We start from the raw sequence: 11,726 nt of genomic DNA on the forward strand, positions 1-11,726 counted from the left end.
AAATTGAGAAGTGGTTATTTCCCACTAAATTACTTTTAATCTATAACACCCAAGTCCCTTTCCTCTGAAATACTTCCCTTCTCTGGCACATCTTTTCCCTTTCAGCACTGCTGCTTGGCAGATACAGCAGAAACTTCTTTCGGAGCAAAGGAGGCTGCTTCCCGCTTACTTGCACTCAGGTGCAACTCCTCGTATGGGCAGCGTAGTGCTCCAAGGACAAGAGAATGCAGAAGAGAGTGTGGTGTTGGTGTAAGTGGCATCCTGTTGCTTCTGGACAGCACAGTGTGCATTACTGGCTGCTCTAACAGCCTGTTGAGCAACAGGAATGGGAAGCAGAATAGTTCCAAATGTATTTGGAAAAAAAGCCTGCTCACTGGGGAGGTCAGTTACTGCATTTCTGCCGTGCTTTACTCTGAGTGGCTGCAAATGGACTTCTATGGCTTTCCCTATTAACCTACATTTTTCAGCTCAGGTGCAAGGTGCTAGTTATTTGCCCATGACCAATCTCTTTGAAAACAAAGAGATGCAATCCAAATATTATATATACAGGTAGCACTAATGCCTGGATGTTTGCAAAGATCTGGCAAATCAGCCAGAATGTCAAGAGCTACATTCTTCTGTGTACTAAAAAATTAGCATATTTTTCTAGCTGCAGAGCTCCAAAAGATCTACTGTACAAATATTTAAGTCAAACATCCAGACTACGGGAAGATTTCAAAATACATGTAACCTTTAATAATCTAAATCATTCAGATGGTAAAATAACAAAGCCACCTAGCATCTGTGGAAAAGGAAGGAAAGCATGTGCTTAATATGTTTCCCTTGACTCACCATGAACAGTGGGTGAGTAAAAGTGTTTTCTGAGCTTTGGAACTCTGATCAATAGCAAACTGACAGGCAAAGATACTACGGTCTCAGAATTAAGTGTGGGTCTGTGCCCTGGACAAAAGAATGTAGCATCTCTGTGAACAAAAAACTAAGCAGCTACAATCCTGTTGGGTCTCAACACAAAGCTGCCTTCTTGCTTTTCTAAATTCTCCTTACACTAGCTCCGCTTTCTCTCTCTACTTGTTACAAAATCAGATTTTTATCATCTGAACTTCCACTTTTAATTCTCTCCATCAGGAATGACTGCAAGGACCTGTTGTAACACTGCCCAGTCTTTGCCATTTACTTTCTCTCAGATACTGCCATTTCCCTGCTAAATGGCTTGTCTTCCAGCTCCAGAACGAATGTATTCCTACTTCACAATAGGCAAGAATGATTTTCTGCATGTTTTGGGAATTAAAGCACTACCTACAAGTAATACTCAGGGATCATTCTCCTATCACAGCCACTTGCCTTCATTCTGTGTGTTGCAGCGTTGACACTCTAGTCTAGGATGCAAACTCACCCATTTATTTTCAGCCATTCATTTCGTGACTTCTTAACCAGAGCCAGACTGTACGCAGGGATGTTTGCAGGAAGATGGAGAAGCACAATAGCATCCTAAGCCTTCCTGTCTCCTTTGCATCAGTGAAATCCTGCAACAGCCTCAGAAGTCCCGTGAGCTCTTCTGGGTTGCAGCAGCCACAAGAGCACACAGCAAGGCCTCAGCCAGCCCAGGGCTCACCCACCATTCCCCCTTGTACCTGTCCAGCACATTTTTCATACTGTTGTAGCAATATCTGAGCATTGCTGAGTGCGTTTACGGAGAGCTAGGTCACAATCACGCATCACAGTACTGCACTGTTCAGTTGTTGAACCAGGAAAAACATTCTGAAACAGTTTATTGGAGGAGATACTGCTAACCAACCCGAACTACTTCAAACAACACAACCAGCATAAAATAAATTTGCACACAAGGTTATAAACTTGCTTAGAAGAACTGGATATAGAAAAGTGTCAAATATTTACCGTTAAATGTAAACACAAAAATAAATGCAAAGTAAATCTGTTCTACTTTACTAGGAATTTGGGTGTGGTACACAGTATTTTAGAACAAAAGCTGGTTTGTTGTGATTTCTTTTTATGGTAAGGCAAATATGATACTCTGCATTAATATGAAATCTTTTAATAGCTAAAGTGAAAAGCATCCATAACCACAAGAAATAACATAAAGATTTCATTCCAATGGCAAAGTAAATTTAACAAAGATTTAATTGCCAGATTGTTTATAATTGTCTATGAGTTACTGGTCTAAACTCGGTTCTGCTACCCTAGTGTAAGTTAGTGGTATATTAAGTGAGGTTTTTAGATTTACTCCAGGTACGATTATTTCTGATGTAAATGAGAATTTGGCCTTTTTTTACTTGAAAGACACAATTTTCTGGGAGAGAAATGTAATTAGACAATGGGCAGCTTATGTGTTACATATTTTAATCAGTAGTTTTGTGATCATCATTTCCCAGTTGTATAAATATCAGACATGTGGGAAATGCATTTATGGGAGCAGTCAGCCACCGAAAAGCAGGATTTAGCTAGCACTGAAAAGGTTTGCAGATACGGTTCTAAATCATCATCATCACAGTAGCATCTAACAACAATGCAGAAGCAATTGACAGTTTTTTTATCAGGACGAGACTCATTTGAAACAGAACATGTGAGACAGTTCTTTTAAGAGAATCAGCAATTAGCTACTCTCAGAGGAGCAAATGAAGAATCAATTAGCTACTCTCAGAGGAGCAAATGAAGAATCAAAGATCTCTTGTTATTGTAATTACAACGCTTACACTTGTATCTGGGCAGAGGGTAACCGACAGGTACTTGGATTTTTCCTAAAGCTTCACTGAACTATTACCTTTATCGTTCCTTTTCCCTGTCATCTATGGACACCTCTGTAAACTCTGCAATACGTCATAGAAGATGCACGAAAACCAGGATGTGGCTCCAGATTTTGTGGACTACAGTCACCCACAAGAGACTGTGATTTGTTAGTCTCCCTTACATTGATTCTACTTCCTGAATATTTTGTCCCAATCACCATTTTAATCTTTGTCATTTAAAAAAAAAAAAAACAAACCACCCTGGCAAGCAGATTTGTACACAAAGGAGAAAAACCTCTATTTTAAAAAAATAATCTAAGTAGCATGGTATGAAAACCTACCGCAGGGGCATTGCAGAAAACCTTCTGCTGGGCAAAAATCTATCAAATATTTCAGTGGGCAGATCTCACTCTTAAAGAATAGATACCTTTGTTCCACATCTTTTTAATTAGACTCTTAATTACACACAGAAAGTTCAGAAATCTTTTAGCCACCTTTGAGTTTGCTCTTGTGTATTTTCCTTCTCCATGTCTGTCTTAGTAATTACTTCTGAATACTACACCTGCTCGAGGAGGAATAATGACAAATTGTGTAAGGTCTTTTGTTGTGGCTCCAGGGATGTACATCAGCCACGCTGTGGGGTGAAGCCTCCAGTGTGAAGGGACAGCTGCATGACTCGGGCTGAGCCCACAAGGCAGCCAGGTGTACCACCAGCTACAGAACCATCCCAAGCAGCGTGCTCCGGCTGCAGCATACTGCCGAAGCTGAGGTAGACAAAGGCCATCTGGGCCTTCTGACGCAGGAGTGCAGGGTACAGCTGCCCTGACGCACCCTTTCCAGTGCTGCTGCTGAGGGCTCTCCCCACACCCCACAACCAGGGCCCTGTCCAGGCACGTTTTGAGTCTCACCAGGGTGACGCCACAAACTCTCTGAGCAACCTGTTCCAGTGTTGGACCACCCTCACACTAAATAAGTTTTTTTTGTATGTTTAAATGGAATTTCCCGTGTTTCAATTTGTGCCCATTGCCTCTCATCCTGTCACTGGGTACCAGCAAGATGAGTCTTTGTTCACTCTGTCCCACCAGGTATTTATATACATTGGTAAGATCCTGCTGGAGCCTTCTCTTCCCCAGGATGAACAACCTCACCTCTCTCAGCCTCTCCTTGTATGTCAGAATTCCTCACACAACCCTTTGGGGTATGGTTAACACAGACAATCAACTTCAATAAGACTTTTGAGTATTTAAAGGGTATTGGAGAAAACTAACCTGAAACACTGTAAACTCAGAGGAACTCCTGTGTAGTAAGTAAAGGAATACTGGTGTCACTGAAAGAATAACTAGGTGAGAAGATGAAGGATCTTACCGAGGCCTGAGCTGCTGTCACATAAAAGTATAACTTTTTCTAGGACTTTGTGGTTTTCTCTTTTCAAGGCCTGTGTAGCGGCCCCTGAACAAATCCTGAGGTGAACGTTAGGGGCTGCAATTACGATGATCTTGATGCCTCCCACCGTTAGCGCGGCAAGAGGCCGTTCCCGGTGCTTTCTGGGTGCCTTCTGAGGGAGATCCCACCCCAGGTACGTGAGCCGGCCCTGACAGGGAAGCCACGAGCTCACCCCCGCCGCGGCGGCCAAGCCGCTCCCTCAGCCACAGCCCTCAGCGCGGCGGCCCCGCCCCGGCCCCTTCCCGCCCGATCTCGACCAGCCAATGAGCTGCGCACACGCAGCGCGCGCGCGGGGAGAGCTGCCCGGCTGCCGCCTGACCCAAAGGACGCGGCTCAGGAGGCCGGTGCCGCCGCGCCGCGGACCAGTTCGGCTCGTTCTGCCGTATCGCGGGGTCTCAGCGCCCACCGAGCGCCCCCTCGGGCGGCAAATTAATCAGGCACCCCCAGGGGCAGGAGGCGAGGGGCCTCGCCCTCAGGGCCCTTTGCCGCGGTGCATGCCGGGAGTTGTAGTCCGGGTGACCGCCGAGGTGCGCGGCTGTGGGCGGCGCGGCGGGAGGCGGGAGACTACAACTCCCGGGGAGGAGAGCCTCTGCCGCGCCCCCGCTCCCCAGGCCGGCGGCAGTTGCGGCTAGCGCTGAGGTTCGGGCCGTGAGCCTCTTCCGCCGCTCCCAGGAGCCGCCCGGGAGGGCGCCGGTAGCTTCCCGCCGCCGGCTGGGGCGGCCCTTCCCGGCGGCGCCATCATGGACCTCTTCGGGGACCTGCGGCGCATGAACAAGCGGCAGGTAGTGGCCGGGGGTTGCCAGAGCCGCCCGGTGGCGGCCGGGGCCGGGGTGCGGGGGCCGCCCGGGGGAGAGCCGGGCGTCCGCCAGCGGCCGGGCCCTGCCCCGTCGGGAGCGGGTGGTGCCGCCGCGCTCCCCTCCTGCCCCGCGCGGCCCGGGGCCTAGAGGCAGCCGGGGGGCGGGAGGCGGAGGCCGCCTGGGCCGGCCTCACGTTTTGGGTTGAAAGCGAAGAAACCGTGTGCTGTCGGTAACCGGCTGCCTCTGGAGGGGCAGCGCGAGGAGCGAGTGGGCGTTTTTCAACTCTTGTCGTTCAAAATCGGTGTCTGCATCTTCACTGTGTGATTATGCCAATAACTGGTTGGGAGAATGTAAGGCTGGTGACAAACCTTACGATTTCCAGACTGTGAAATTCCTTAGTTTGGGGGGGGGTTTTAGTATCTATCAATCACTTCTAAAAAAAAGACTGCAGGGCACACTTTGGAGCTTGACCAGTGCTCAGTTAAGTGGGCCATATACGTGAAAATCCTGGCATATGTGTTTTCAAACTAGAATGATGGTCTGGGAATTTCTGGTTCCATATTTTACGTCAGTGAGTCCCATGATAAATAGAGATGGGCAGGGTCGTTTTCCACCAGAGTATGTCCGTATGTTTTCAAGAAAAAAAAAAAAAAAAAAGGAAGTAGTGTGAAGAAAGCGTATGTACTGCTGTAAGGGCTGGCAGAGCAGTAGAATTTGGGGCAGAAAGTTAGTTAAATCAATAGAAGGTTTTCTACATAAGAAGTTTCTGTCTGACAATAGCAGGAAATGTCGTCTCTCTTCTACTTGCACAGCTCCTCTTTTTAAACAAAAATAACTGTTTGAAGTGTGGTGTTACTGATCTTACAGTGTTTCTTACGTGTGTTTTAAATACTCAGGCGCTCAGGCAGGTGTCGGGGACGTCTGATCAAGATAGGCTTGATCATTTGCCATATAGCTTCCTATACCTGAGAAGCCTTTGCTAGCGAGTTCACTAGCTTCTAGCACCAACAAGTAGGAGTATTGCCCAGGCGTAATAAGCCAAGATTGAGGCACACGATGCGTTAAAACTTGAGGCTGCATTAGGGTTTGTGAGACAGCAATCTGCTCCATGAGGCTTCTGTTGGAATATGATTTTAGCATGGAAGTCCACATGCCCGGATCAGGATTCAGTGGTGTGTAGGGGTTGAAATTCTATGTTGTGCTTCTAAATACAACACAGTAACTTTTAAAAACAATTTTCTTGTTTCGTATAGCTGTATTACCAAGTCTTAAATTTTGCGATGATAGTGTCTTCTGCCCTTATGATATGGAAAGGGCTGATCGTCATTACTGGAAGTGAAAGCCCAATTGTTGTGGTGCTCAGGTAAGTCAGTGTTAAAGTTTGTTAATTTCTTTTTTTTTACCATATCTATGTTTATTTTAAATTTGTATTATAGCAGAGCTCCTTTTGTGAGTGAATTAAACACGTGTGTCGCTTCTCTCAGTGGTATCTTACTTCTGGTATATAAAGAGCCAGTCCTGCAGGCCCCTGAGTGCTGACCAAATACATGAAGTTCATGGAACATTCAGCCTTACAGAAATTGAATGTGTGTCTGCAAGGAATGTATGCAGTAAATAACAGTATTTTAATGGGAATTCTCTGTTTGTGTTACTAGTTATGGGGTCTGGAATCCTACCTTAAAGGTTGTTACCAAAAGATACTATGGCGGGCTTTGAAAAAAGGCATGGATTTTCTGATCACTAGTAGTAATTGCTGATGTAAACATAACTCTTGCTCATGTTAATTAAAGTCTTTTTATGCAGATGAGTATTTCCTGTTGTGCTGGGAAGCGTTTTTTGGCTTGTCACTAATGGATTGGTTTGCTTAACCAGAATGGGTCGTTTTGTTCTACCATAGCTACAATACTGTTCCTTTTCTATACAGCTTCCTTTTTTCTTTCACTGGGGCAGTAAGGGAATGTTCTACAGGCTGGCTCAGCTCAGGACTTGGGAGGTTTGGGTTGTGTTAAATGTCTGTGTAGTGTAACTGAATGGGCGAAGATACTTATTTCGGTTAAAATTGTGAGTTTATTGGTAAGAATTAAATGTTGTTGTCATGGTTTTCTTTCATTTACCATAATGCTAATAAACTCTCTCTTTCTTTTTGTTTCTAGTGGCAGCATGGAACCAGCTTTTCACAGGGGAGACCTGTTGTTCTTAACAAATTTCCACGATGACCCAATCAGAGCTGGTGAAATAGTTGTTTTTAAAGTTGAAGGCAGAGACATTCCAATAGTTCACAGAGTAATCAAAATACATGAAAAGTAATGCAGCTTGGCATTTTCCTTGTTTCTAAATATAGTTTCCTTCACCATGACTTTCGATTACATTTTAATTTGGTAGTATTCTATGAAAAAGGCAAGTGAGGATATGCTGTAAGATAAAACTCATCTCTAGGATGTGACCCCGCTTTTGTCCCCAGTTCTGTGGCACACTTCTTGAGACCCTGACTCCCATCCCTCAGCAGAGTTGCTCGGGTTTGAAGTAGGTAAACCTGTGCCAAAGAGGAGTCCCGTAACACAGGCTACACACGTTATTTTTGCCAGCAGTAGCAATATGTTATGGGAGCAGAGTCCGCTCCTGTACTGACTGTTGTAGATTGGGATTTTGGTTATGAGAAATAGCTACTTCTAAAAGCAAATCTCTGAAGGAAGGTGAAGATTCAGAATCAGAACTATAGACGAAGTCTGACAAGTATGTGATCTTTGCTAACTGAAGTTTTCCAGAAAAGAGATTTGACTCAGAATGAAAGAAGAGATTCTTAATCTTTCTGTGTCTGTTAGTCACAATGCCAACAACAATTCATGCTGAAAAGCGACAGGTAGATTACTTGTTCTTACCTTTATTGTGTATGCCTGGTATGATAAACAGTTCCTTCTCAAACAAAAGAGAGGCAATTCTGTTTCTAATTCTGTGCAATGAAAAGCTAACCTGAAGGTGGCAAGCACTGACATATTTGCACCTCAGGAAGTCCTGGCCATGAATGTTATGTGTGTATCTTCTGAGTAATATCTGGTTTGCAGTGCTTTTTTGAAACGAATATGTATATCCAAGAATTACCTCTTTTTTTTAAAAAAAACCACCTAATTTGTCTTCATAAAAACTTTTCTTGATATCATTCTTTGTAATTAGCAGCTTCTTGAGAAAAATAATTTCGGAGACTGTAAATTTAATAACTTTATTTAAATGGTAGTGTTGAACCGAAGTCTTGCATGTATCACCTGCACATACGCCTAACGCTGGAAAGGGAGCAAAACGTGGCAGGTTTTCTAACAGCAGTGGCTAAATTATACCATGTTCACAAGGTAGAGTGAGATACTTTGTTCACTGGAAACAGCAGGGAAAGGTTATGATTTGGGTGTGTTCAGGGTTTTAAACCTCTGTCCCTCCAAAAAGGACTGAGCCTGCTCAGTGGCCGGGCGAGGCGAGGACCTGGGGGCCGGCACCGGGGAGCAGCCGGGCTGCCGGGCAGTGCTGCTTGCCAAAGTGCTGCTGCTGCCTGGATTTCTCCATACAGTCCCCTAAAAACTCCACATAATGTTTTGTCTGCATTATGTTATTTCAAGACTGGTTACATGTGTTTGGTTTTTTATTTGCCACATTAATAAATACCAAACATAAGTAAGGTTTTGCCTGGAACTCCCTATATTTAACAACGAATGAGTGACCTCAAACTGTTTTGCAGTGTTAGTGACAAAATACTGAGTTTGATGCAGATTTGCAGCTACTTTAGAGGGTTTTTATTTATTTCCATCAAAAGAAGGACAAAGCTTTGTTTTGACATAAATGTGATTGCTAAGGGTTAAGCAAGTGTATAGAACTTAGAAGAAAATTGCCTGAAGCATTGTATTATTATACCAATTTCTTTCCTAAGGGAAGGTTTTTAGGGTCTACCTCATCTGAAATTTGTGATTTAAATTCATTCTCTAATTGTGTGATGACTTCACAGGATCTTATTTCACAAGTTGTAAAAAAAGGGGAAAAACAAGAAAAAAAGACCTCTTAGTGGAGTATTATACAGTATTTCAGAGTTAAATTTCTGTTCTGTTGAAAATGCAGAGGGTTGGGATGGTTTTTTCCCAGATAGGCACATACTGCTTTTGTTGAGGAAGTTTAGTGCCTGTTCTGGGTGGACGATATCCCTTTCATGCCCACTGTGTAATTGCTTACATCAAATGACAATCTAGGAGTGTTTTAAAAAACATTTTTTGTTAAAATCTATTGACTCTGTCAGTAAAGTCTGTAATGTTAATGATTTAATGGTGCTTGTTAGATAAGCAGGACTGGAAGTAAACATTGTTATCTAATCTTGTAGCACTTTTCATCTTCATTGTGCTTCGTAGATGTTAATTGAGGTTTTTAAATTAAGTGGTGTTTAGTTGATCACCTTGTTGCCTTCTAGAGAAAATGGGAACATCAAATTTCTGACGAAAGGTGATAATAATGAAGTTGATGACAGAGGCTTGTACAAAGAAGGTCAGAACTGGTTAGAGAAGAAAGATGTTGTGGGAAGAGCAAGAGGGTAAGTAATGCAGCATTTCCATGTTCTTTGTAATTAAATAAAGAAAATTTAGAACTTAAATCAGTTCAGAACTTAATACCAGAACTGTAGTTTGTTGGTATGAACTAGATCTGGTATCGTATTTTTTAAATTTCTTAAATAGTAAATAAAAAACCTGCTTTACCTGAAAAAGTTGCTTTCGTAGTCCTCTCACAGATGTGGAGAGTAAAAATTATTTTTTTTTTTTAAAAATGGCATATTTAATAAATAATACACCAGTAAATACAAAAATAACCAACTTAACCTTTGAATTGCTAGAAATTACTAGGAAATTATTTCCACATTCCCCAGGAATTTTATGCAAGGTTTGAGCTTTTGACTTTGTCCCCTTCCCCAGCTGAGATGAAATCTCATAAGATTTTTCTCAAATAACTTGATTAAATTTTTATCTAAGGAAAAAAAAAATATTTCCCATTCAGATATGCGTTAGTGACAGGCATAAATTATTGTTTTACACGAAAATATTCAAGACTGAGTAACACTGAAACATTTCCATGTAATATTTGAGGGTTAATTTTACATTCATCTGTTTTGTCAATTCCAGATTTTTGCCTTACGTTGGTATGGTAACGATAATAATGAATGACTATCCAAAATTTAAGGTACGTATACAGACATTTTGAATACTTGAATTTAAAACTGTAAAATAGCAAGTAAAGATAGTAAGAATGTTGTATATAAGAATACATGTTAATTTTGTTTCTGTGGTTTGGTTCCTAACGTAAGAAGAGCTGCTTTCGTGTTTATTTTAGCTTGTCTGTTCTCCGGTAGAACTTAGTATTTGTAATAATTTGAAACATTTAATTTATAGGAATTTTGTAAGTTAAGTGTATACAGTTGTGATGCCTGTTTATGATGAATATGATCACATTAAAATATTCCTGTAATTTTGTAGGAACGCAACTCTGTAATTGTGTACTCCTCTAGAAGATGTAATGTTGGAGAGGGCACACTTTGAACAATTTGTAATTTCAGAGCTTCTGTGAAGAGAAATTGTAATCAGTCTTTATTCTCTATTTTCTTTTGCAGTATGCTCTTCTGGCAGTAATGGGGGCATATGTACTGCTGAAACGTGAATCCTAAAAAAAAAAAAAGTCACTTTTCCAAGAGCAAAGTTAAATATACAGGGGGAAAAAACCTAATATATTTCAGATGTTTTCATTTCTGGATACAGTTACAAAACTGTAAGCTTTTGTCTCGTCTAAATAAACTGTACAATTAATGAGTAAAGCTTTTGGCTGTTGGTTAGTTACGTAATGGCGTATTCACTGTCTCAAATGGATGCTGCTTTCAGTTAGCCTTTTGCCTGTTTGGAAGACACTGACTGTCATGTGCTAAAGCAGCTTACGGCACTCCTTGAGATGCTGCGTTGTTTTTTCTTCACTGATACTGCATCTGAGCCCACTTCTTCCTGTGTGGTGTTACTTTGTTTTTTGCTTGATTATTTCTGATGTCTGCCAGTGCCCTCTCATGACCATACAAACTGGTTTTATCCATATTTGTAAGAATGCAACACATGAGTTGGAACAGGTAGTTAGTTGTAGGATTTTAGTCAGACTTAGACCTAAAGAAAGTTGTCTAGATATGGCTGACAAAAATAGACAAGAAATGGTCTTTCATTCTGTTTAAGAACAGAGAAATGGAAACTTGGAGCTTTTTCCCTGAATTTGAAACTTGCTCCTTTGTGGTGTAGGGACAAAAAACCTGAAGGCCTGATTTTTAGGGACTGTGTATGTTTCTAGAATTCAGACTGTTAACCGTTCTGCCTTTATGTTCCTAGCTATAAAACAAACCCAGCAAAAAGATTTTATGGGACTTTATTTACACTTGTAAATTACTGAATGAATAGCACAGTAGTAAAAATAATACTACAAAGAAGGGTAAGACGTAACTCATATTCTGGTTTTGAGAATGTGTTGTTCTCTTCTATCATATGATACCTGAATAGTGTGAAACATAAAATTGATTTTTCATTTTAAAACTTACCTGATAACTGTCTTTTATGAAATTCTGGATTTTTCTCTTCTTGGCTTCAAATGTCAGTGTCGTACCTTCAACAAAGCAGAACTTGTTTTCCTCGCTTGCTTTGGTTTTGTAGCTTTGATAAGGAACAGCATGATGCTTTTTTCCTATGGAGTTTTG

At 41.9% G+C, this 11,726-nt stretch overlaps 1 protein-coding gene across 2 annotated transcripts; it reads left to right on the forward strand.

Moving 5' to 3' along the window:
• The first annotated feature begins 4,735 nt into the window (after positions 1–4,735).
• On the forward strand, positions 4,736–10,814 carry SEC11C (SEC11 homolog C, signal peptidase complex subunit). 2 transcript variants are annotated; one of them, XM_074855534.1, is made up of 6 exons: positions 4,736–4,969; positions 6,238–6,347; positions 7,138–7,287; positions 9,426–9,545; positions 10,129–10,186; positions 10,614–10,814. In XM_074855534.1, exons 1-6 carry the CDS (start codon positions 4,928–4,930, stop codon positions 10,665–10,667), a joined length of 534 nt encoding a protein of 177 aa, XP_074711635.1. In that variant the 5' UTR covers positions 4,736–4,927; the 3' UTR covers positions 10,668–10,814. The 2 variants fall into 2 exon arrangements, with proteins under 2 accessions (XP_074711635.1, XP_074711636.1); XM_074855535.1 differs by lacking the exon at positions 4,736–4,969 and adding an exon at positions 5,173–5,334.
• The last annotated feature ends 912 nt before the right edge of the window (positions 10,815–11,726 follow it).

Source organism: Strix uralensis, chromosome Z (genome assembly GCF_047716275.1).
Source record: "Strix uralensis isolate ZFMK-TIS-50842 chromosome Z, bStrUra1, whole genome shotgun sequence".
In the NCBI taxonomy this organism is placed as follows: domain Eukaryota; kingdom Metazoa; phylum Chordata; class Aves; order Strigiformes; family Strigidae; genus Strix; species Strix uralensis.

Excerpts from the sequence above, each read along its gene's own strand:
- SEC11C (XM_074855534.1), top strand. The coding sequence starts at position 4,928 with ATGGACCTCTTCGGGGACCTGCGGCGCATGAACAAGCGGCAG. Across the intron at positions 9,546-10,128 it reads GTTGTGGGAAGAGCAAGAGG|ATTTTTGCCTTACGTTGGTA; the intron begins GTAAGTAATGCA and ends TGTCAATTCCAG. Across the intron at positions 10,187-10,613 it reads ATGACTATCCAAAATTTAAG|TATGCTCTTCTGGCAGTAAT; the intron begins GTACGTATACAG and ends TTTCTTTTGCAG.